We start from the raw sequence: 26,614 nt of genomic DNA on the forward strand, positions 1-26,614 counted from the left end.
GGCTTCAAAGAAACAACGAAAGGTGCTAAGACTGGTCTCTGGATGAATCTCTGCTAGGACTTAAGAGAAACATGGAGACCTAGTTGTTATCATACAACTTGTCTTGCTGCCACTCCTGTCCCTTCAAGGGGTTATGCTTATCAGGAAAAAAGCCAATTAACAAACTCTGCTTTATTTTTGTGGTGATAACTAATCAACTCTTAAGATTTCAGCATAAAATCCCAATACCTTACCCTATGTGACAAGGCCCTAAGTGCCTCGCTCCTGCCTGGCTCTCCAGCTGCATCTTGTCTCTGCACTCCTTACTCTACTCCAGCCACACTGGCCAAGGCCTGCTGTCCCCAGATCTTGCATTACCGCCTTCACACATCTGCTCAAAGTTCACCTCCAGTCTTCCTATCTGTAGCCCCATGAGCTACTGAACACTTGAAATGTGTCTAGTCTGAACCGAAATGTGCTGGAAGTATAAAATATACACTGGATTTTTATGACTTAGTAGATATAAAAGAAATATCTTATTAATAATTCCATATTGATTGCCTGTTGAAATATTTAAAATATGTTGGGTTATTATTAAAATTAATTTGACCTGTTTCTTTTTACCTTTTTTTTTTTTTTTTTGAGACGGAGTTTCACCCTTTTGTCCAGGCTGGAGTCAAGTGGCATGATCTCGGCTCACCAAAACCTTTGCCCCCACCCCACCCGGTTCCAGCGATTTCTCCTGCCTCAGCCTCCCAAGTAGCTGGGATTATAGGCACCCGCCAGCAAGCCCGGGTAATTTTTGTATTTTTAGTAGAGACAGGATTTTGCCACGTTGGCCAGACTGGTCTTGAACTCCTGACTTCAGGTGATCACCTGCCTCAGCCTGCCAAAGTGCTGGAATTACAGGCATGAGCCACCGCGCCCGGCCTTCTTTTTACATTTTATGTGGCAACTGGAAAATTTAAAATTACACTCATGGCTCACACTGTTTCCATCGGACAGCGCTACTCTATGGCATGATCCTCTTTTGCTGCCCACCTGGCACTTAACATTGTAGAATTTCAGCATCCGGGCTCACCTGGTCAGTGGCCTTCTCACCCAAGCAGAAGGTACCACAGAAACCTTGCCTGGCTCACCCACACCTGATTCCCAGGCACTCAGGCCAGGGCCTGGAGCACAGTAAGTGCTGACTATCTTTGGAATGAATGACCCTACTCTTTCTCAGCTGGAGGCATGAATTCTTTCGGGTCCCAAAACACGTGGTCTAAAGTCCTTTGGGCTCCTGCCGCTGCCAGCACTGACCCTGGTCGGGTGGGGGGATGTCTGGACACTTCCTCTGTGGAAAGAACTGGTCACACAACCGCAGAGGTGACTCGGGCTGAGAACCCAGGCTCCTCTTTCCCTTGGTGACACGCCCCTCGGTCCCTCACTGGCACTTCTCCCTCCGGCCACACGGCGGCGACTCGCGGGAGCGCAGCGGCCGATGGTACAGCCCGCTCCCCCCTCGCGCCCTCGGACAGTGGGTCCTTCCACTTGTAGAAAAGCATTGTGGGACGGCAGCGTGTTCTTTCTACCTTTTGGTGCGAGCTTGGTGTGGTTTTTGCTCTGGGTCCTCTGGGATGGCGCGTGGCTGTGGCCGCGTGGTCTCTCGCGCATGGGCGCCGGGCGGGGGAACGCGGCCATCCTGAGTCTGGTGAGTCGACTGCGGCTGCCAGACCGTGTCCGAAGTGTCCGGGGCCGTGAACGCGTGAAGGGCAGCGGCCTGGCCTCAGGCCTGCGTTCCCACGTTTGGAAACGGGGAGTTTCGTGGATTTGTGTTTAGATCATCGACTATGCCAGGGAGTTCTCCAGATAAGCCTGGTTTTATTTTCGTTAGTGGAAAGGCCTTACCGTATAACTGACTTTATGCTTGCCCTGCCCCCGTGTAAAATAACTTAAAAACAGAGTGCCTGGTTACAGCTGTTTCCATGTGCGGTGCTCGTCGGGAGTGATCACCTACCCTGCAGGTGAGTTTTCACGTTCGTGCAAGACCAGTCGCCATTTAAAACGCATCGCATTTCACTTTTCATTACTAAGTCGGATTTTAAATCGTGAGAAAATTTCTCTGAAATGTATTGTTCATTTTTAGGCTGTAATCGGGATTACTGTCAGTCAGCAACCTTATGCCATAAAGCCGACCTCACGCAGTGTCAGCCTTTGTGTTGCCCATTCACTTTGGAAACTAGTGAATGTGGTGTCAAAAAAGGCGTAAATTAAACGCTTTGCAGCCTTTTCCTGCCCTTAAATTTGATATCTTTGGTGTAGGAGCTGCATAAGTAACAGTTGCTGCTTCTGCGTTAATATGCGTGATCTTGACCCTGCCAGCCTTAAGTGTATGGTTTCTCTTAGCCAGTTTTAATTTTTGTTTAGGTGGAAGATGGATGCCTGAAGTGTAGACTGCTGCTAGCTGAATACCATCTGGGAGCATAAAGGTGATCTGAAGGTAGGGTGATATGTCTTAAAGCACTTTGTAATGGGAATTTTTATCACCTTTTAAATTGGGGTTCCTTCTCTAGTGAGTTTTAATGTTAGTGGTACATTTGTAATGTTACTCTGTCTGTAGCTATTAGGGTGAGTTAATAAATAGGACAGCCTCCACAGCTTATTTTTGGGAAGGTTTTGCTGATACTTCCTGAGAAGCCCAGAGAAATAAATACGCATAGTACTGGCATTCTGGATCTCTTAAGATTTGTTTTTATGTGTGGTGAGTTTTTTAAAAGCTTGTCAAATCGCAGGCATATTAATTACCAAGTTCTTCATTAAAATGGATACAAAAATATTTGCTGTCGAATTGAGTACTTGTATTTTTTCCCTTAGGATGTCCTTGGTGAGGATTTTGAAAATTTGATCTTCACAAGAGTTGCTTGGATCATTTGAAATTTCTGGGAGTCTGAGGAGTACTGACATAATTGCCTGTTGGAATCTGTAAATACACATTTAAGACAGTGAGGATGTGAATAAATATATTAATGCACTTTGGCATTTGTGTTTTAAGTGATTAACTGCCAGAAATAGCTATTTCTAAAAAGTTATAAGGGAGGAGGGGTTCTTTTTTGATCAGTATTCACTGCTGTCACCATAATTAATAGCCTTACAATAGCTTGTGTTTGGCCCAAAGAGAAATGTACTTTGTTCCAGTGACTCAAAAATCGTGGCTAGAAGTAGACCGATTTCTAGTGACAGGTGTGCTTTACTGCACTCAATGCATATTTTTCCTCCAGCTAGACTGTACATTTAATGTTGGCATATCTTCTGCCTTTGCTTTGCAGGAAACAACAAATAATGTATTCAGATATTCAAAAAATTTATTGAAAGCACTGTGCTAGGAGCTGAGAACACGATGATGAGCACAACACAGTTCTTCCCTTTGGAAACATAGCTGAGTGGAGGGAATGTCATCACAAATGTAAAACTTCACTATGAGATGAGTTCCATGATAGGATTTTCTTAGGGAAACCTGAGAAAGAGTTGAGACTAAAGGTATGTGTCATATTTTTCACAAGGCAAAATTGGGGGAATGACATATACAGAGGCTTGGGCTAGAAAAAAGATACCGTTAGTCCACTTATTTTTGAGGCAGTTTTGGCTGCTTTCCCTCTTCAGTGCCCTGTTTTAGAATTGAGTGCTTATTGAGGCTTGTAAGATGGCTATTATGGGAGGTGGGAGTGTTACAAAATGAGGCTGAAGAGGTAGGTAAAGAAGCCAGACCACTTCAGGCTCCCTCTAGCTTTATTAAAGCAAGATAAATCCATGGTGGAAAATCAGATTTGCAAGAAAAGGTAGTTAACTAGGTTGCTTATTGTTGTCTAGATGAGAGACCAGCTTGGACTAGTAAAATTAGTGAAATAAGATTGTTTATAGTTTGAGGACAGGGCCAACTTGACTTGGTAATAGTGGAGGTGTCCATAACTGCTAGGTGTCGAGCTTGCACACTGATGAGCATAATGACCCTAGATTCAGCTGGGGAGCAGCATTTAAACAGGTGAATTCTTAAATTACCTTTGAGAAATCCAAATGGTCTTTTTGCAGTAGCACATTACTCAGTCTAAACTACAGAAATAAACCTTAAGGCCATGGGTGTAAATGAGATCTGCTGGGGGTAGAGGAAGAGGGCCTAGGGTCTGAAGTTTGAGAAACTCCACTAATTAACGGCAAGGTAAAGCATGATAAGCCAGAAAGAATGGTCAGTGGTAGGAGCAAAATAGGATTATATTAAAGAAGCAAAAGAATGTCCTCAAAATTCTCCCTGGGATTAAGTGACACAGTGATTGATATTAGCGGAGTAGTGGGAAAGATCCATGTAGAGATAGCTTAAGATAGGGATTAGATGAATTGAGGGCAATGACTAAAGATACTCCTTGCAAGAAAATTGGCTGAGAATGAGAGGAAAATCTTAGTTGCTGGGGTGGGGTGGGGGTTGTGGTTGTGAAAGATAGTTTTGTTTAATCTTAGTCTTAAATTTAAAACCAAGTAGCAAGGATCTAGCTGAGAGAATAATTGAATACATTAATAGAGGAGAAGGACAAAGATCCTGAAAAGGCGGGGAGAAGAGCATCCAAAGCACAGGTGGAGAGACAAAGGTTAGGGCTGCTGACAGCTGTGGAGAGAACTGTACGTGGTAAGGGGGAGATACAAGACGTCCTGCCTAAGTATTTTCCCTGTAGATTGCAAAGTCATCTATGGAGAGCAAAGGTCCAAAACAGTCACTGGGGAGAGCAGGTGAGTCAGATGGTCAAGGAGGGTGGATGGATCATTTGAGGTTTGGGGTGAGAGATCAACTGAAATCCACTTAGACTTCTGAAAACACAAGAACACTTTAGAAATTAACAACACTTAATAAAACAGCTTTTTACATCATTTGTAAATAACTGGTGGAACTTAACACCGCAAAATACAGTATTACAAAGAACTTTTTATGAATAAAAATATCTGCGGTCTGAAATTGATGCCTCAGTCCTTTTTCATCTGGGCACTAGTTGAGAACCACCCCAGTGCTGGGAAGATGTCCTCCCACTTGTACTATTGCACAGCAGGCTAGCTGCAGTTCAGAATTCCAGAATGTTCATCAGATGCATCTGGTCTTGGTTGTGGTGGACACAGACACAAGACAGAAATCAGTGATTGTTATCCTGTTCCAGAAACGAAAATGTGGTTTCAAGTGAATTTTTACAAAATACTCTTCCAGTTAAAACAAAAAGGTCCTTCCGCACAACTGTGCTGTAGTTAAACCATGCCTATAATCCCAGTGCTTTGGGAGGCTGAGACAGGCGGATCACTTGAGGTCAGGAGTTCAAGACCAGCCCCCAAGATGGCAAAACCCCGTCTCTACTAAAAATACAAAAAGAATTAGCCGGGTGTTGTGGTGCACGCCTGTAATCCCAGCTGCTCAGCAGCCTGAGACAGAATCGCTTAAACCCAGGAAGTGGAGGTTGTGGTGAGCTGACATGGTGCTACTGCACTCACTCCAGCCTGGGTGACAGAGTGATAACATCTCAAAAAAAAAAAAAAAAAAAAAAAAAGCAAAAGATAATGTATTTTCTTATGCTGAAGAAATACTCGCAGGTCTGAGATTTGAATTAAGGTATCTATTTCACAGTTTCAAAAGTACCAGTGGCGCACACAACCTTCCCACCCCTACCCTTGACCCTTCATCAGGATCAAGTCTCTGTCTTGAGGCGGGAAACTTGGATAGTTTTTATTGTTTTTGCTGTGTGTTTTCCAGCCAGGTTGTTTGTAGATGTCTGACATTTTTCTTCCATCAGGCTATCTTTAGACCCATTTCTTCTCTAAAATAAAATATATTTGAAAAATATAGAAAGATTCAGAAGAAAACAGCCAAATGAAGTATTTTAATTGCATCAGAAACCAAGCTGCTCTTAAATTTAAGATACTGAGTTAATTCAAAAGTTTCATAATACCAAAAGCTATTCAATAAATGTTCCCTCTAAATAGTTGTGCAAAATAAACAAAGTTTGTATTTAAACTTTGTTTAATAAACAAAGTTTGTATTTAAACTTTGTTTAATATACAAAGTTAGTCTGACATTTACATGCATAATGATTTTATTCATGAATATTAGGCATAATTCACCCAAATCAGTGTCATTACTTTTGTTAATAATTCCCAAACCAGGATCTCAACCTTCTCACTCTTCCAAACAGGATAGTGATGGAGAGTTGGAGGGAATTTATAATCCCCTGATTATATTTTCAGTAGTCAATGAATGGAACAATGTCTTGTGAGCCCCTGTCGCTTGTCTTATATGGAGAAACAGGGCAGCTGATGACCAGAGCCTGGGCACCACATCCACCACTTTGTAAAACTTAGGTTTTACACGTCTCCCATCATCACAGGTGGAGGCTCTGAGAATGACACTAACTCACAACTGCTCCTCTTATGCAAACCCCTCCTCTTACTTCCAAGAGATGGTCTAACATTGTCAGTGTACCAGGCTGGCAAGCATATTTCCTTCCCCAAATGTATATTCCCACAAATAATGGGCTACATACACTGTCCCAACCTATTTTGAGATTTGTTTGAGCTAAAAAAAAATAAATCCCTCTTAAAATGCAGTTACCTTTAATCTGTTCCTATGACTGGCTTAATTTGTTTTACTGACATTCAAAAAGCACTGATGGAATAATTATTCTGCCTATCATGGGAAGCATGAACCAATCTATTTGGGATGGAAGACTTCTAGATAGCCAGAGGTGGGAAGAGGACACCAGTGAATGTGAGAGGAGAATATAGCAGAATTACCAGAAAAAAGTGCTAGGAGAGGACCTGAAATAAGTACTATGTTCTAAGTTTGTCTAGGATTTAATCTGTCCACTCTGCAGACCTTAAGAAATTAAGTTGCTATTCTTCCCCATTGTTAGCAGCCTTTGCGTGAAAAGGCAAGGTAAGGGGTAGTGCAGGTCACTGCCAGAACTCTGGTGGCATTGTGGTGGAATTTAGAACTTAAAGTTATATTAGGAAATGTACCTTTCCAGCTTCCATCGGTCACTCCAGCCCCTTCTCCACATGGCAGCCAGATGAGTGGCTTCCTTTTAGCACTTGGAATAATAACAGTAAGATCCAAACGCTTCCCACAGCCTTTAAGTCCTTGTGTTATCTGCCTTTCCCCTCATGCTCAGTGCATGTTGGTCTTTCAGCTCCTCAAATACCCAGGCCCTCTCCAGAGTCAGCATTTTCCCTATATTCCTCATTCTGATTACATCAGCCTTGTGGCCACTCACATGGCTGGCTCCTCACCTGCCAGGTCTCAGCTTTAAATGCCTCTGACCACCCTAAACATGTAAAGTGAGGTCACTTTGTTGCTTCTCTAGCTCAGGCACTTCTTTGTAATGCGTACTCCTATTTGTTTTAACTATTTACTTTTATGCCTCCAGGTCTAGGCTAGGGTCATCAAACTTTTTTATAAAGAGCCAGACTGTAAAATACATCCTGTTTGTGTCACGTGTTACCGTTATTTTGTTTTGCTTTTAAACAACCCTTTAAAGGTGTAAAAACCATTACTGGCTTCTGGGCTATACAAAGGCAGCAGACTAGATTTGGCTCTTAGGGCCATGGTTTGCTGATTGCTCAGACCAGTTCTCGACACTCCTGAGAGGGGCTTACTGGACATTTACTGAATTCAAAATCAAAAGTGTCCTGGAGACAGGCTTAGAATCAGTGCCACTGATCAGAAGATGCATGTGAGTTCTTGTGTCCCGCAAGGTGAAAGCTATTCTTCCAACTCTGAATATGTGTACGTTTTTTAATTCCTGAGTGGAAATGAAAATTACTACTTGTATTGAAACCAATTAAAATTAAGACAAAAAAAAAAACACCGAAAGATAACTGCTTATTAATCATCACAATAACCCTAGGAGGTAGGTTATCTACACTGTATAAAAATTGAGACTTAGAAGTTTAGCAGTATTAAAGTTACACAAGTAGTACGCAGAGATGAAACACAAATGATTCAGGTCAGTCAGAATACAAAGCCTAAACTTAATCATGAATATAATTTTGAAAAAGTACTGTCAACTTTAAACCAATCGTCTATTTGGACAACCTATTAGCTGTCCCAGGCTGATCTCATCAAATATTATGCAGATTATAGTAGAAGCTGTGTTTACCATGCAGATCTCCATTCTAGACTGAGGCATTCATTCTCCAGCTGTTGGGAGTGTTGCCTGCTGTGTAGCTCAAAACTGAGCCCCTCCACAGGAACTGCCCTCAGTTGAAGAGAACCCCCCCTCCCAGAACATCCCTTACCCAGTGACTTATATGGGGTGAATGTGAATGTGTGAAGGTTCAACCCCCTTGTCTCAAAGTAGGATGAATTTGAAGAGCCATCTCAGCTCTAGAGCTCCCTGTGGGATCAGCTCTTGCCTCTGCCCAAACCCGTCTTTCACTTTCTCCCCAACAAGTATGGATCCCGTGGGCACTTTCCAACAAGCTTCCTGCATGCAGATTTCAGAATCTATCTAGGGAACCTAACCTAAATTAGCACAGGCCTTGCTCCAGTCATTAATAAAAACAAAAAGGGCCACACATGATAGATACTGCGGGTGTCAGGCTTCTTACGTGGTCCAAAAACTACATGTGCTTACATGCATTTTTATGGGATGAGAGTCAGTAGACACAACTGGCTTTTCTAAAGGATCCATGATCAAATGACACTGAAAACCACAACACGACAAACAATGGGCTGACCCTGATCCATCAGACACATCAACTTTGTTTTTAGAGTTTTACAGTGGTTGTTTAACCAGATATAAATCCATCCAACTGTCTTATTCAGCCCACATTTTTTCCCATCTTATTAAAAAGTACATCATGAGAGGTGGTATGAAACCCTTCCTGAACTATGTTTGCTACAGTGTTCCCCTGATTATCAAATTCAGCTAAGTGTTAAAGTGACTTTGTTAAGGCAGCTAGGTGTTCTGTCTCGGTATTCCTTTTTAACTACCTTTTAAAAACATTTCCAGAATTAAAGTAATTGTGATGGAGAAGACAGAAATAAAACAGGACTTAAGTAATTCTGTCTGCTATCAGTTAACAATGTGAGTCTATCACTTTCTCTTTGTTTCTCTGGCTCAAAATACCTGTTGTTACTATTGCTTTTTAATTAGTGAAACAATTGTTTCTTTATTCTGGCTCCAAATGGTCTTACCATCTTTGTTATCCTCAGCTTTGCCCCACTACCTCTACCTGTTTTTCCTAACTCTTCCCAGATTGTGCCAGCATTCTTGATCATGCACTTTTCATTCCATGATTTCTACACGTTCTTTTAAAATGCAGAATCTCAGAATGACATTAAGGTTTCATTGCCTGCCCTACCTCCCTAAAGGAACTTTCCAAAGCACAAAATGCTTCTCAAAATTGTCATCAATACAACACCTTCTTCAAACTTTACTATTACTAACCTGATGAACTGTAGCGTCCCCAGAACCCTGAGCATCCAAAGAACGGGTCACCGGAAGCGGTGGTACAAGATCTGTTTTTGAACTGCAGAGAATGAGTTTTAGAATTAGTGACTGGAACAGTATCTAGAATCATAAATTAAGTTGGAAGAGAACTACAGTGTAGATATAAAACATTTCCATGAGCAAGTAAAGTTCTTTTAGACTGCACTGTTCTGGAGCCATGATGGTGATGGTGTACTCTGGCCTGCCCACTTACTTCACTTCCGAGAGAACTGATCGCTCCCCATCTGAACACTGGGACCTGCGATACTGGCGGTAACTTCGTGGCGAATGAGAATGCCTGATGCGGATTGGGTCACCTTGTGTCCTGAACAAGCAACCAAGAAACATGGGAACAAACACTCAAAGTCAGAAGAGGAAAAGTAGGAGTTCTTCCTTAATATTGAAACCACGAAAGAATAACAACTTTCAGAGTTTTAAAAAGAGCTTGGCTCCTCTAGGCTTTGAAAGCCTGAATGACTTAAATTTCACAAGAAAAATGCTCCCTTGACCATATGTGAAAATGAAGCTCTTTAACATATTTGTGTATATACATATATATATGTGTGTGTATTTTTTAACCACCAAATTTTAAATGAAATTATTCCTCACAGTGGAATTCTTCATAGTAGCGTGGAAGAAAACAAAATCTATAATGCAGACAAAATGGCATTCCTAATGGAAAAAGTTGGTCCACTGTCCTAGCTACTAACATTAAGAATTCAGTCTTTACTTGAAAATTGCTAAGAAGGTAGACCTTAAGTGTTCTCTCCATAAAAAAAAAAGTATGTGAGATGATAGATATATTGGCTTGATTTCAGCATTTCAAAATGTACACATATATCAAAACATCACATTGTACACTGTAAACATACACAACTTTTATTTGTCAATTATACCTTAATAATTAAAAATAAATAAATAATTCAAATCTTTGACCTAAAGATGGGGACAGAGGGTGGCTGGGGTGTACCAACCTGCTATTTAACTGTGGTGGGAAAGCAGCATAGCTGCAGAAGGGAAACAAAGCAGGCACTCACTTTCTCTTAACCAAGTACTGGCCAGGCAGAAAACACAGTCAACAGGTATGGTTCCTCTTACACTGGTGACTAAGGACTCCTGCTGTGCTTTCATGAAGCCAGTTCAATGTGCTGCTTCTATGCCAGGGATTGGACTGGGCTCATATGAGAGTTTTATGGTCAACATAATTCTCTTGGTATAAAATAATGGATAAAAAACTTTATCAATGAGAATCTCAGAAAAGAATTTATTTTAAAACAAAGTAATCAGGAAAAGCCCCCTTGTACCTACCAAGTACAAAGAGGTGGCTAATAAGAGATGATAGAGGTTATAGTGTAGAATAAGTAGCTTTAATGCACACTTTTTTCCCTCTTTCGCTACTGTCACCTAGTTTTGGTTAAAATGTAGAGACAAAGCACTGCCTGGAACACAATTGAAGAATTAGAATGGATTACTCACAAGCACTAATAAAGCTTTTGTGAGAAGATTTTCAAAGGCACTCACTCTATTTTAGTGTACGGAATCTCTTTTAATTGTTCTTCTGACAATCCGGATGGATCCACAAGTTCCTTTCTATAAAGGAATAAGCAAGAAAATGATAGTTGTGGTGCTGGCATAAATGCTAGTATCTTTCACGATCGGCAGGTGAGTTTTCCCTTTCTAATCTTGTCCCAAAACAGTGTTAGTAAAACTAATAAAAATTTATAAAAACTAAAAATATGTTCAAGGAAAAATAGGAGGGGTAAAACCTTTTCTGTAGCTCTTTTGCCTTCTTTCAATTTTTCTACATTCAGACTCCAGCCATTCCCCATTTCCCTATAAAAGATCTACTTCTCTCCCCTGTGGTGGGTGTCTTTTTTCTTCTGGATTTGTTTTCCTTGGTATTTATTTGTAAACTATTGGCCTGTCTGAGGTCCATTTAGAGGCGAGACTAAATGACCCAAGGTGAGGAGGTGTCAGGGTTGCCTGTAGATAGGCTGTTGATATGGTAAGGCACCACCACCAGGGGCTCCGCGTGCCTGCCACACACAGTGGCAATGGCTTTGGCAGGCATCACGCTGAGGCTGCCTCTCAGTACCAGGAGTCTTCCTTGCAACTGCATTAAAACTACATGGGTTTTAAAACAATGAGAAAGAAAAACCATTACTCACTGAATGTGCTTCCATAACTCTTCTTTTGCTTGGATATCGGGGCTTCTCCTATAAATAGAGAAAACAACCTTCATCTCTGCAAACATGCTTCATCTCACAACCTAATAACTAACTGTAATAGTTTTCAGACTGTGAAATTCTTATTTGCCAGCTGAGAACAGACAAGGAAAGACTGGACAGGGAGAGCCATTGTGATGGTTAGTATAAAGACACCAGCAGCTAAATTGCCGCTACTGCCGCCGAAGGAAAATCATAAAACCCAGTCATAACCAGAGCTTCATTTAATGAAAGACCTCAGAACTGCAGGGTCATATGCCTCCCCCTCCAGTGGTAACTGTACAATGAAGAATGATTCAGGGCGTCCGTTTCTGATCTTTCCAGATATTTGTAAGTAATGGTAAAAGAAGAACTCATCCTGATTCTAAAAAGTCCCAACATTATCTGTGATTACCTAGGAGAAGCAACCACCACAAGGAAGAAGCAACTGGTAGGATGGCCCTGATGGCAGACTGTACCAATGACCCATCTTTCATGTGACATCTGTTGTTGCATTTCTGCAACAAAACTTGGGCCAGCAAATGCTAGGACCTATCTGTGGCCTTGGCTCATGCTGCCACCCTCTTTACGCCCTTCTCCATCCCTAACTATTGACTCTGCAAATCTTTTCTCCAAGAAATATGTGAGTAGATATTAAACCACTATCTTTAACTTCCTAGAATGAAAAATTCAGTCAGCATTCAAGTGTTTGTACTCTCTGTAGTATCAACTATTTCTCTCATTGTAGCAATGAATGCAGTGAAATCTATTAGCACTGCAATTGTTGACAGGATGATTTTTCTTCATAGTGAGAAAATAAGCTTTCATCGGTCCCTTTAAGAGAACAGAGATCTAGTAATAGGCCAAAAGAAACAACAAATAACAATTAAAAGCCACTGATCCTATGGAATTGTATGCGATTAATCTGTATTAGCATTTGGGGGGCTCAATATTGCTTTTAGTGTATGATATCATTAATGCTTTCACTTTTCTCGATTCATAAGGGCACCACTACGGTATTCTGGTAGGGCTTTCTGAACATACAGAATACACTAAGCTAGTTTCCAGCCACTGAGTTGACCAAACGGTTTTTCCTTTGTGTAGGGGGAAAAAAGTGATCTGCCTATAAAGACCTTTTGATCAACTCAGGATGAGACAAAACATGAAAGGAAAAAGGGATGAAATCTTGGTCTCAGACCAAATATGGTACTGTTAAATGTAGATGTTCTTTGTTATAAGAATAAGATTAGGCCGGGCATAGTGGCTCAAGCCTGTAATCCCAGCACTTTGGGAGGCCAAGGTGGGTGGATCACTTGAGGTCAGGAGTTCAAGAACAGCCTGGCCAACAAGGCAAAACCCCATCTCTACTAAAAATACAAAAAATTAGCTGGGCGTGGTGGCATGTGCATGTAATTCCAGCTGCTTGGGAGGTTGAGGTATGAGAATCACTTGAACCTGGGAGGTGGAGGTTGCAGTAAGCCGAGATCACGACACTGCACTCCAGTCTGGGCAACACAACGAGATCCTGTGCCAAAAAAAAAAAAAAAAATTGTATGTTTCTTAAAAGTCATAGAAACTGCTTCCTTGGTGTCCTGTATAGATTCTGCCTTTCCTACATTTGGTTGGTCTGATTTGCTAGATAATATGTTAACCCCTTTAAATGATACTGTCAGAGAAAGTGCTAATATTAAACAGCACTAAGGTGTTATTCCATTCTGACAGAACGATGGTTCAGCTGTGACTATACCCCAGGATCTACTTCTCACAGTCAACCAGGAGTCTGAAGTATTACAGAATATCCAGGTTAGGAAGCTATTCTACTGATCCTTATTCTTATTTCAGGAAGGTATGATAGTGAGCATATCAGCTGTCTTCTAGTTACAGCAGGGTTTCCCACCCTTGGCCCTACTGACATTTTCCATACTAATTCTGTGCTGTAGGAGGCTGTCCTGTGCATTGTAGGATGATCAGTAGCACCTGTGGCCTCTACCCAACTAGATGCCAGTAGCACCTCCCTAGTATGACAGCCAAAAATGTCCAACAATGTCCCCTTAGAAGCAAAACTGCCCCCAGTTGGAAAACCACTGATTAAGGGTATGACCTAGGAATTAAGTGGCTATGGTTGGGTGGTGGAAGCCAAGTTATTGTAAAGATCCATTATGTGAGTACTAGAATAGTGCTGGAGAGAGTGACAGTAAAGCAGAAACTAAATCTTCAAAGAATGAGGAAAACGACCGAAGGTGCAGTTGATGACAACTACCGGAAGTGGTGAGTGGTATCATGTGAGGGCATGCAATTCAAAGCTGAATGCTTTCAGGGTGGACGCGGGGAGAATAAGAAAAGTTGTGAGTGGCCAGGAGGACATACACCCCATGATATCAGGCCTAGTCATGAGAGACAGTGACTATGAACAATACATTAAAAAAATGATAACATGATAACAGTGGATATGTCTGAGTGCTGGATTGCAGGTAATTTTATTTGCTTATTTATGCTTTTCTATATTTTCTGATCTTTTTAAGCCAGAAGAATTTCTTACCTTAGTTATCAGGAAAAAAAATAAGAGTGTTTTCATGTTTTTTTTTTTTAAATACTATTATTGTAATTCCACAGGAAATGCTTTTCATTCCCATCTCAGAAGAATTAGAGAAATGTTATCTTTGTTTTTTTTGTTTTTTGTTTTTTTTTTTGAGAGAGTCTCACTCTGTCACCCAGGCTGGAGTGCGGTGGCCCCATCTCGGCTCACTGCAAGCTCTGCCTACCAGATTCAAGCGATTCTCCTGCCCCAGCCTCCCGAGTAGCTGGGATTACAGGCATGTGCCACCACGCCCAGCTAATTTTTTTATTTTTAGTAGAGACGCGGTTTCACCATGTTGTCCAGGATGGTCTCAATCTCTTGACCTCATGATCCGCCCACCTCAGCCTCCCAAAGTGATGGGATTGCAGGCGTGAGCCACCGCGCCGGCTTGAGAAATGTTATCTTAATCTGAACGAGATCATCAGACCTTCTAGCCATTAACACTGGTCCTAAAAGATTGAAGAGTTTACTCTTTATCTTTACGTTCTATAGCACTATAAAAGTCATATTTTTAACTAAGCTAAGTTCTGACATGGCCAGTAGTTTCAAACAGTTTTAAGGCAAGGAAAAGTTCCAAAGCTTAGAAAATGCTAATTTCCTCTGATTGCTAGACCACCTGTGATTTCACAAATGTCAACACAAGCTGCATGTTAATGAGGAATGTATTATTTTTATGCTTACATCTGCACACATTTAATCAATAATTTAGGATGAATTCATGATCTGCAGCTCAGTGTTATCTTGTGGATTTAGAAAGCTGCGGAATTTCAGCAGTCATCTTTCTTAATTTGAGGCACTTAATTATGCAGATGTTTTACTTAAACTCTCCAAATAAATTCCTAAGGAAATAGAACCCTGAGTTGTCCATAGGTACAACATATATAGAAAATACACACGCAGCCCAGTATTAGTCCAATATTTTTCAAAAGCATCCCTCCTCCACATACAAATATTCCACTTTAAATTAATCAGAGAAATTAGTCTGATGACACATCATTCACAAATCACTTTCCCTTATTCCAAAACCCTAAAACAAACATATCATAAATCTACAAAGGATTTAAACTCCATCACTGCATATAATCATTTTATATATCCCCCAAACTATTCGACTATATTATCTAAAAACATAATATGGGCAATACATTATCCAATAGTATATTTACTAAATTTTGTATATTATACTAAGAAATACGGCAGTATTTTACTCTTTTTTGGTCCATCTTTATACTGATCACTCCTCTGAAAGGAAATTTAGAGTTGAAAATATGTACATTTATAAAACATCTTTATTTACGGAATTCAAAGCACCTAACAAATATCCCAGTCATTCTTTGTCACATTCCTGACTGGTCAAAATAAATCTAATTAGGAGATGTCTTACTCTTCTCCCTCCCCCTCCAAAGAAGCCTTAGGAAATCACTGAGATGAACAACCTGGCTGCTGAAGATCGCTCAGGAGGCACTTCGGGGTTGGGGGATGGGGGTTCATGTTGTATCTTCACCTAACACACCAGACTTGCATGTTTTGTGTGTAACTGAGAACATTGCCCTGACAGCCTCCTCTTCCACAGTATCGTACTTTTCAATAAAAATAGTAAGATATTATCACCACCAGAGGGAGCCCGAGCCTTCTCTTGCACCCAGGTTTGACCCTACCAAAACTATTGTTTACGCTTTTATGCCTCTTCCAAATATCCCACTGAGTAAAGGTTCACCCATGTAGAAAAGGAGGTTCAACAAAGCTTTTTTCCTAGTGATAAACATCAACTGTAGCTGAAAAATGTACTAAATAGAACTGTACTTCCCAATGTTTTACCAGAGGAGATCTAATCATATTTCAGCTTAATGCTTTTTAGTAGAAAACAGTTTTGTATTTTATACTACCCTACTCTGTGTCTCTGGTATTTAATAATGAATTGATTTTCTAGCTATTTACTGGGGATAAAACACAAAAATGAATAATGATGTATCTTAACCTTCTGACCCTTAATGAAAACATAATTTACATATACTGCAGTAGGAATTTAAGAATATGGGAGTAATGGAGAGATCAGTGGCTTACTGTACATCTGAAATACCAAATATACATAGATATTTTTATATAGTACATATATTTTAAAATATTTTCTATTATGTATATATTATATCTGAAGATATTTATATGTGTGTGTGTGTATATGTATATATATCTGAAGGATAATTTTGATTGCTTTCCTTGAATACTGCCCTAGCCATGTTTCCACTTTTTCTAAGGGATGTGGTCTCACTATGTCGCCCAGGCTGGTCTTGAACTCCTGGCCTCAAGTAATCATCCCTCCTCAGCCTCCCAAGTAGCTGGGACTACACATACAAGCCACCATGCCCAGCTCATGTTTCCACCTTTAAAGAAAGCTGTAGTGGTTCCTAAATCCTCACACAACCAAATTCAAGTCTCTAAGGACTTTATGCGAGTTGCCTTACTCTACTCCCTTCATTTCTCACCACCTCCTCATCTCAAGGAAAAACACAAATACCTTGCAGTGTTTCTAGAGAATAACTAAGACCTAGCGGAACTTACTAATAAAGGCTGTGACACGGGCACAACCTCACTTAATGCTCAGCAAAATCCTAAGAGCATGGTACCATCAGTGTTGTAGAGATGGAAGCTCATGGGGATCAGGTAATAAGCTGAAGATACAGAATGCAAACAACAGCACCCAGCAGGTATTTTATTAATTGTCAATAAATCTCAGGCTTTTAACAGTCATAACTCAAATAAAGGACAGAGCCCAGTTTGTGCTATATGAAGTAATCCATCATCCTTAAGAGTTATAACATGTTTATTCAGTTGTCCAGTTGACATTTCCATTAATTGCCTACTTGGCATCTCAGACCTAAAAAACAGAAATCTTGATTCTTTCCCCACAAAACATTCCTGGCCCATCCCTTCCCAGCTCAGTAAAAAATCATGCTATCCACTCAGTGGATCAGCTCAGAAACTCAATGTCATCCATAATACCGCTCATACTACAAATCTGTCAGCTTTACTTCCAAAATGTGTATTCATCTACTTCTCTTCATTTCACCACCACCATCTTTTCTGAACTAAAACCATCTCACGTGGACCACTGCAAGCTTTCTAATTGCTTTCCTGCTTCCTTTCTTCCTCTTTCTCAATCTGCTTTTTACCCACCAGAGCAACTTTGGTTTTTTTTTTTTTTTTTTTTTTTTGAGATGGAGTTTCGCTCCTGTTGCCCAGGCTGAAGTGCAATGGTGCGATCTCGGCTTACTGCAACCTCCGCCTCCCAGCTTCAAGCAATTCTCCTGACCCAGCTTCCCAAGTAGCTGGGATTACAGGCACCCGCCACCACACCCGGCTAATTTTTGTATTTTTAGTAGAGACAAGGTTTCACCACATTGGCCAGGCTCGTCTTGAACTCCTGAACTCAGGTGATCTGCCTGCCTTGGCCTCCCAAAGTGCTGAGATTACAGGCGTGAGCCACCGTCCCTGGCCAGCAACTTCTAAGTGAACTACTATCCACACAAATACATATAAATATATATATATATATATATATATATATATATATATATATATATATATATAAATTTTTTTTTTCTACTTTAACTGCACTTCGGCTGTATCAGATGAGAAATCTGACACAGGTCCTACTGGACTAAAATCAAGGTGTTGGCATGGCTGCATTCCTTTCTGGAGGCTCAAGGGAAAATTCATTTTCTTGTGTTTTCCAACTTCTAGAGCTGCCCACATTTATTCGTTCAAGGCCTTTTCCTCTATTTTCAAAGCCAGCAACAACAGGTTGAGTCCGTTTCAAACTGAAACACTCTTCCTCTTCTGTCACCTCTTCTTCCACTTTTAAGAAACTTATGATTACTTTGGGCCTACGTGGATAATCCAGGATAATATCCCTGGGTGAGGGTCAACTGATTAACAACAGCCTTAATTCCACCTGCAATCTCAACTCCTCTCTGCCATCTAGGGCCATATATTCACACATTATGGAGATTAAGCCATGGACATATTTCAGGGGTCATTATTCTTCCCACCACAGTAACTATAAGGTTTTTCCTCCTCTTAATTTCTTTATATAAAAACCCACTGTTTAAGCAAAGATACATTAACATTTTAATATGAGGCTTCTAACAGGCAAAAATAAAATATATGACAATAGCACAAAGGACAAGTGGAGCTATATTTTTCCAATGTTTCTAAATTGTAAATAAAATGTTACACTATTAATCTTAGGGTGTGATAAGGAACCATACTGATAAGAATCATACTTACAGAGAGAGCAATAAATAAAAAAAATTAAAAGTATAGGTAAGATATCAGTAGAGAAAATAAAATGGAGTATCAAAAAATATTCAATTCACACAAAATAAAGTAGGAAGGGAGCAACAAACCAACAAAAAACAGGCATAATAAGCCAGAAAAAAGAACAAGATGGCGGACTTATATCCCAAAATGCAAATAATTATGTTAACTACTAGCAGGCTAAACATTGAACTTAAAAGACAGAGATTGTCAGGCTAAAATTTAAAAAAAAAAAAAAAAAGACCAACTGTATACTGTTTACAAGAGGTGGACTTTAAATATAAAGACATAATTAGGCTTAAACTAAAAGGATTAAAAGGATATACCATGCAAACAGTAAACATGAAGAAGGTATGGTAGAATTTACGTGTGTGCATGTGTACTGGACACAGAAAACGGAGTATTACCAGAATAAAGGGTCATCAGTTCATCAGGAAGGAAAAAAACCATACATATGCATACCCCTAACACCAGAGCTTCAAAATAACTTGAAGTAAAAACTGACAGAATTAAAGGAAAAAACACACAAATTCACAATAGCTGTTGTAGATTTTAACATCCCTCTCTCAATGACTACTTGAAAAGTAGATGAAGTAATAAAAAAAGACACAATCTGAACACTATCAGCTAACTGCATCTATTCGACACCCAGTAACTGAGACTCCTCATTCTTCTTGAGTCCACAGATTATTCATCATTAAAAACCATACGCTAGGCCTTAAAACAAGTCTCAATAAATTTCAAGGGATTAAAACCGTTCAGACTTTTTTTTTTAACCAAAATGGAATTAAATTAAAATAATAATAAGATTTGTAGAAAATCCTGAAATATTTGGAAATTAAACACAAACTAAAAACGCCATCGTCAAAAAAATGACAAGATAAATTAAAAATTATTTTGAACTGTATGATAATAAAAACAATGTCAAAAACATGTGAGATATAGTTAAAGCATCGCTGAAAGGGAAATTTATAAATTTATGCTTATATTGGAAAAGTAGAAAGGTTTAAAATAAATGTTATCCTAAGAAGATAAAAAAAGAAGAGAAGGTAGAAGACAAAATAAAAAGAACAAAAAGTAAAGTCAATGAAACAGACAACAGATAGCAAAGAAAAAGCAACAAAACTTAAAATTGGTTCTCTGAAAAAAATAAATTAAAAAAAATGAAGAGAAAACACAAATCACCAACACCAGGAATTAAAGTGGTGATATCACAACAGATTTCACAGATGTTAAAAGCACATGAAGAATTATAAGCAAATTTTTGCTGAAAGATTTGACAACTTAGATAAAAATGAAATTATTTTAAAAGCATAAATTATCAAAACTAAGTATAAAGTATAAACTAAGTATAAGTATAAAATACGAATATCTCAACATCTGTCAAAGAAATTGAATTTGTAATTTAAAACCTTCCACAAAGAAAACTCCAGGCAGAGATTGTTTCACTGGTGAAGTATATATTTAAGGAAGAAAAAAAATGCTTTTATATTAACTCATTCAGAAAATAGAGGAAGAAGGAATATTTCTCAAATTATTTTAAATGACCAATATAATATTTTTTACCAAAAACCTGACATTACAGGAAAATTACAGATCAATTTTTCACAATAACAAAGAAACAAATCTTAATAAGGTAATGCCAAATAGAATCCAGCTACACACAAAAAGGAAAATACACCATGACAAGGGGCTTGTGCTAGGAATGCAAGGATGTATCATTCAAAATTGAATCAATTTAATTCCTCCACGAACAAAATAAACCCATATAACAATTATCTCAACAGATGCAGAAAAAGTTTATAACAAAACTCAAGACCCATTCGTGATCAAAACTCTTCACTAACTCTTAGCAAACTAGAAATATAAGGGATCTTCCTAAATTGTGCAGCTAGTATCATATATAATTTGACATACTGAATGCTGTCCCTTTATGAAAAAGAGCAGCCAAGGATGTCTGCTTTCTTACCACTTGTATTCAACATTGTAACTCAACACTGTACTACATGATCTAGCCAGTATAATAAGGGAAGGAACAGAAATAAAAGACAGAAAGACTAGAAATCAAGGAAAACTGTTCACAGATATGCTTGTAACTGTAGAAAATCCTAAGAAACTGCCCCCCCTCCAAAAGCTTCTAGAGCTAATAAGTGAATTTAACAAGGCTTATGGGGTGGCAAGATGTAGCATCAGTATTTTTAAAAATCATTTGTTCTTCTATATCCTAAAAAACAACTGAAAAATAAATTTTCTGAAATATAACAAAATACTCTGTACTGAGAACTATAAAACATTGCTGCAAGAAGATAAAAACAAATGGATGAATAAGATATTTATTTTCTCAAAATTGATCTATACTTTCAACATATTCCTAGTCAAAAGTCTTTGGGGGAAGGCAGTAAAAACTGACAAGTTGATTCAAAAATTTACACAGAAATGCAAAGGTCCTAATAAAATAGCTAAAACAATCTTGAAAAAAAGGGGGAGAGGGAAAGCCAAAGTTAGAGAATTTACACTGCCTTACTCAAGTCTTACTATAAAGCTGCAGTAACCGAGACAACATGATGGCTTAGGGATAGACAAATAGATCAATGAAACAAAATTGGCCCACATGTGAGCAGTCAATTCATTTTCAACAAAGGCCACAAGGCATTTGAATGAAAAGTCTTTTCAAAAATGGTGGTGGAACTGGATAGACTACAGGAAAAACACCTCTCAATCTCTACTCATCCATATACAACAACTAATTCTAAATGGAACACAGACCTAAGTATAAAAGCAAAATCGATAAAGCTGCTAGAAAAAGATATGAGACTATCTTTGTGACCATGGGGTAGGCAAACACTCATTAAGATTTAAAAAAAAAAAAAAAAAAGCCTTAACTAGAAATGAAAAAAACTGATATATTGGTCTTCATCAAAATTAAAAAGTCTGCTCATCAAAAAGCAATGTTAAGAACATGAAAATGCAAACCACAGCCTGGGAGAAAGTATTCACTCGTAACGTGCATATCTGAAATTGAACTTTTATCCAGAATACATAAATAACCTACAAATGAATAAGAAAAAGGACAAACAACCCAATTAAACTGGACAAAAAATTTGAACACTTTAAAAATGAAGATATATGAATAACCAATAAGCACACAAAAATGTGGTTAACATCATTAGCCGTGAAAGAAATGCTCATTAAAACCACGATGGAATGTCTACTTCAAGCTTAGTAGAACGGCGAAAATTAATACAGCAACAAACTCAAATACTACCAAGAACTGGGGCAGAACAAGACCCTCTCGTATCTTGTTAGTGGAGTATAAAATGACCCAGCCTCTCTGGAAATCATTTTGATAATTCCTTATAAAATTAAAGTTGTGGCCGGGCACGGTGGCTCATGCCTGTAACCCCAGCACTTTGGGAGGCTGAGGCGGGCGGATCACGAGGTCAGGAGATCGAGACCATCCTGGCTAACACGGTGAAACCTCGTCTCTACTAAATATATAAAAAATTAGCCACGCGTGGTGGCTGGCGCCTGTTGTCCCAGCTACTTGGGAGGCTGAGACGGGAGAATGGCATGGAAACCGGGAGGCGGAGCTTGCAGTGAGCCGAGATTGGCCACTACTCTCCAGCCTGGGCGACAGAGCGAGACTCTGTCTCAAAAATAAATAAATAAATAAATAAAATTAAATATGCAAATTCCCTCTAATCCAGCAATTCTACTCCTAGGTATTTGCCCAAGCAAAAGAAAACAAATTCCACACACATACTTGTACAGAATGTCTATAACACAATGGTAAAAACTGGAAACAATTCAAATGTCCATCAAGAAGAGAATGAATAAAAATATTGCAGTATATACAAAAATTTAAATGACCACTAATACCATGGATGAAGCTCAAAAACATGTTGAGTGAATGAAGCAATATTTTAAAGGAGTATATATTGTGCTATTACATTTATATGAAGTTCAACAAGACAGAAAAACTAATCATAGATATTAGAACAGTGGGCCAGGTGCAGTGGTGCACACCTGTAATCTCAGCACTTCGGGAGGCTGAGCCCGGTGGATCACTGGAGGTCAGGAGTTCGAGACCAGCTTGGCCAACATGGTGAAACCCCATCTCTACTGAAAATAGAAAAATTGGTTGGGTGTTATGGCAGGTGCCTGTAATCCCAGCTACTCGGGAGGCTGAGGCAGGAGAATGGCTTGAACGCAGGAGGCAGAGGTTACAGTGAGCCGGGATTGGGCCACTGTACTCCAGCCTGGGTGACAGAGAAAAAAAAAAAAGAAAAAGAAATCAGAACAGTGGTCGGTTGTGGGAGTGGGCACTGACTAAAAGGAGCATGAAGGAACTTTCCGGATAATGGAAATCTTCTATATCCTGACTGGCAGGATGGATATATTATGGATACATTTGTCAAAATTCATTAAACTGTACACAGAAGACGGGAGGAGGATCTGACTGTATGTAAATTTCACCTCAAATTGCCTCAATTTTAAAGGCTGTTAAATGAACCTCCGACCACTTGACTAAAAAATTATTAAATTCCCAGGCCCACTACAAATATTTGCTCCATAATATAATTGAATTACAGTAATAACAACTTTAAATTATTCTATTTCCCAATTTTTATTTACAAATGAATGGTTCCATTTATTTACTATTGCCTCCAGGAATGTTTTTTGACTTCTTCAAAACTTACATATAGGATTTTTTCTAATTTTATTTTACTTTCCCCTTTTTAAATAAATTAAATGTACTACTGGCATTCAATTGAACTCAGAATGCTTTACAAATCGTTAGAAAAACTGAATGCTGTTTTAAGATTTAATATCAAGTTGCCAAACCTTGTGTATAACAAGTCCTTCATAGAAAACTATTCCACATGGAAAGGTAAAAATGTGGTGGCAAAAGATTTACCCATGACTATGCTGGATCTAATCTTGGGTTCTGCATCTTTTGGGTAAACTTCTTCAATGAGGTCTGATTCTTTCATATCTAAACTTCCTTTTTTTTTTTTAATGGAGTTGGGGGAAGGTGCTATCACAACAAAGGAAATTTTCATTAACTTCAGCTTTAAATTGACTACTAGTTTAATTAGGTTGCTAAAAAAACTTTACAGAGTAATTAATACATCTGTAAGGGTGTACATGGTTTAGTGACTATTTGCAGGTTTTCTATTACAAAAGAAAGTCATCACTCATAACGATGCATTACTGATAAAATACACACACATACAAGGGGTTAATTTCTAATTGAAAGGTAAACATCTAAGACTGAGAAGTGTCCCTTAAGTGTCCCACAGCACAAAGGGTCCTGGTGTGAACCCCCCGGTACACTCCGGAGTTCTTTCCTAATCTCTTTTAACCTGATGTGGCACTCACAGCTGTTCTCTTGTCACCCTCCTGCCTGGCTCCCTCAGAGCTCCGTACCTGCCTACCCAGTCTCTACCTCCACTACCCAACATCCTTTCATTTCCTTATCATACACGACTGGACTTAATCCCTCCTCCTGTGAGTAATCAACACTAGACATCTAACCACCCACGATCACAAAAGGATCTGTACTTAGTCTTGGCTCACTTTAAAAAGGTGAGCCATGGTTTGGCAAGTGGAGTGGGAGTGAGGCGTCTAAATCTTGATAATGCACAGATTTAAAACACACATGCACAGAAACTTTACCAGCTCAAAGACAATTAATTTGGGGGACTGGCAATCACAACATTATGGTGTAATTGTGCTCACACATGGCACTGCCTAGTAACAGTGTTGGCAAATTCCAACACTGAGGTGTAATGAATCACTCACTGACTACTGTTCACAAATGGTATTTTGATGGGAAGATATTTACATCTGGTTCAGTCTGGAACAAGACTTCAGAGAATTGTGCAGACTCAAACTGAGAAGCAGCAGGTATTTCACCAACAGCCTGGCTCTACAACAAAGGAGACTATTCCTATTTATTCAGGTGAATGTATACTTTGGTTAAAAACAACACAAAACAAAAATATGGCTTTGAGGGCCTTGTTTTCATGACATTTTGTTTTAACTGTGCTTCAACTTCTACGGCTTCAAACATGGTTAATAAATGTCACAAATATTAGAAGGTAAATATGACAAATAAACAATGAAATAATCCTAGTTGAACTAAAACACTTTAGAAGACCTGAATATCCACATGCTACTTCAAATTCAGTGTTTTTGAATCAAGGTATAAAAAGAGTTCACATACGAACGAGATCTGTGTCTGGATCGCCTGTTGTTGGGGTCGGCTTGGTTTTTTTCCTTTTGTCTCCTTAATACAGCTTCCCACTGAGGCGCTGAATCAACCATATCATTCTCCTGCCGTATTCTGAAAGGAAAGCCATGCATGTGAAGTTAACATCCACATGGATGGTGCGTTTTAGGTTCATCCTAAACTTGCTTTTAAATGTTATTTAAGCAGCAGAAATTTTATTATGATCATTTATAGCTAAAGATGCATATTAACTGAATTAATACATCCATATGTAGGTAAGTATACATAAACACTCAGAAGTATATAATACTCATGATATATGTAAATACATGTTATTTGCAGACTTTTGATTTTAATTTTCTAGGAAAATGATACGTATCAAAAACTCATTTTAAACATTTCTAAGTTTCGACTAAAGAAATTTTGGTGTCTGCTATAGAGCCAATCTTAACCGATGATACAAAATCATTATTTTAAATGTGCTAGTCAAAATAGTAATAAATAGTTTTACTTTGAAATACTCTTTAAAAAGTCACGCTAATTGTCAAAGTTTTCATAAAAAATAGGTGCCAAATGTAATTCCCACTTTTTAAGATAGAAATCTAGAAGTACAAAAAGTTAAATATGGTGGCATAATGCATTAGCTGAGTAAGACACACCATTCCCATCATGGCTGCTCACATGTTTAAGACGGAATAACAGTTGGATGCTGGATGTGGTCAGGGAAGGAATGAAAAATGAGGAAAAGAGAAAGGTGGGAAAGACTTGGAAGCACAGGCACTTGACATGTAAGATCACAGGACAGTGTTACCAAATCCTCTCATTTTTTTAAAAAAAGATAATCCCCAAATCTGGATTTTTAAAGTGAACTCTTCTAATTTTTAAGTCTTGCAACCAATTCTAAAGCATGATATAGACTTAACAAAACCCATGGACCACGCTCAACCTGCAGAAATTTTGTACTTCCGATGGATCAAGTCTTTCAAATAATGAGGTGCACTATTGGGGGGAGAGAGAAGTACTTAATTTATGTGAAATACTGTCTCAAATGCACCACAATGATGCTGTGAAGCCTTTTTTTTTTTTTTTTTTTTTTTTTTTTTGGCAAAAGTGAACACCTGTTATTTGAATATTTAACGTCCAATTTATGTAAGCTCTTCAGAAAGCTGCTCTAGAGTGTTCATCTCCCAGGGTATAGAGAGCAGCATGGAATTGCCAGGGACTCACCCCAGTACTGCAAATGCATGAGCATAAATGCTTCGAGACAAAAGTAAAAAGAACAGGCAGGATTGGAGGCATTTCCTTCTCTGAACAGATGTCTTTTGGTTCCTGTTATTGCACTTAGTATAGACTGTGGGCTGGATATCTGGATTTGCTTACAGGTGCAAATCAGTGGATGGGTGACAAATATTCATTTCACATATAACTTAGACATAATGTAAAGCAAATTCAAGTTGAAAAGAACAGCACTTTGTGAGGAAGAAACTGTTTAAATCTCTCTAGATTAAAGACGAATTGTGCTAAGTAAAAAACTATCTGTAACTTACTCAAAGCCTTTGAAGTGTATGTATTTCCTCACTAAAGTTTTCATTTTTAATAGGCTATTTATTTGAAGATTAACAGGATACTGTCATGGTATTTTTCGCAGATTTAAAAGCATAATTCTTTCTCTCGTTGCATGTACAGAGTAAATTTAAATTGAACATATACTGCTATGGACCTTAATATTAGAAATATCTGAAGAAAACTATGAGAAGGTATACTACTTGAGGTCATAATTATTAATCATTCTTTGAAACAA

At 38.8% G+C, this 26,614-nt stretch overlaps 1 protein-coding gene, 1 long non-coding RNA gene and 1 other non-coding gene across 7 annotated transcripts in view; 2 read left to right on the plus strand and 1 right to left on the minus strand.

The window, feature by feature from the left end:
- EPB41L4A (erythrocyte membrane protein band 4.1 like 4A) overlaps positions 1-26,614 on the minus strand; it is a 290,674-nt gene that overhangs the window by 16,052 nt on the left and 248,008 nt on the right. For 3 of the 5 annotated variants that reach the window (XM_055298370.2, XM_055298368.2, XM_055298371.2), the window contains 6 exons: positions 24,808-24,927; positions 11,648-11,695; positions 11,001-11,069; positions 9,694-9,804; positions 9,438-9,519; positions 3,309-5,807 (listed from right to left, as the gene is read on the minus strand). In XM_055298370.2, coding sequence (XP_055154345.1) covers positions 5,679-5,807; positions 9,438-9,519; positions 9,694-9,804; positions 11,001-11,069; positions 11,648-11,695; positions 24,808-24,927 — 559 coding nt within the window. In that variant the 3' untranslated portion in view covers positions 3,309-5,678. Of the gene's footprint in view, positions 1-3,308; positions 5,808-9,433; positions 9,520-9,693; positions 9,805-11,000; positions 11,070-11,647; positions 11,696-24,807; positions 24,928-26,614 lie in introns of those variants that run through there. The other 2 variants (XR_008660989.2, XM_063612902.1) reach the window with 2 other exon arrangements.
- LOC134731846 (uncharacterized) lies at positions 1,225-2,995 on the plus strand. The gene is made up of 3 exons (XR_010114479.1): positions 1,225-1,988; positions 2,392-2,464; positions 2,839-2,995. It is a non-coding gene; the product is annotated as an uncharacterized lncRNA (long non-coding RNA).
- LOC129457912 (small nucleolar RNA SNORA13) lies at positions 2,174-2,306 on the plus strand. Its single transcript, XR_008649449.1, has one exon. It is a non-coding gene; the product is annotated as a small nucleolar RNA SNORA13 (small nucleolar RNA).

The sequence above is a fragment of the Symphalangus syndactylus genome, chromosome 11 (assembly GCF_028878055.3).
Source record: "Symphalangus syndactylus isolate Jambi chromosome 11, NHGRI_mSymSyn1-v2.1_pri, whole genome shotgun sequence".
Taxonomy (NCBI): domain Eukaryota; kingdom Metazoa; phylum Chordata; class Mammalia; order Primates; family Hylobatidae; genus Symphalangus; species Symphalangus syndactylus.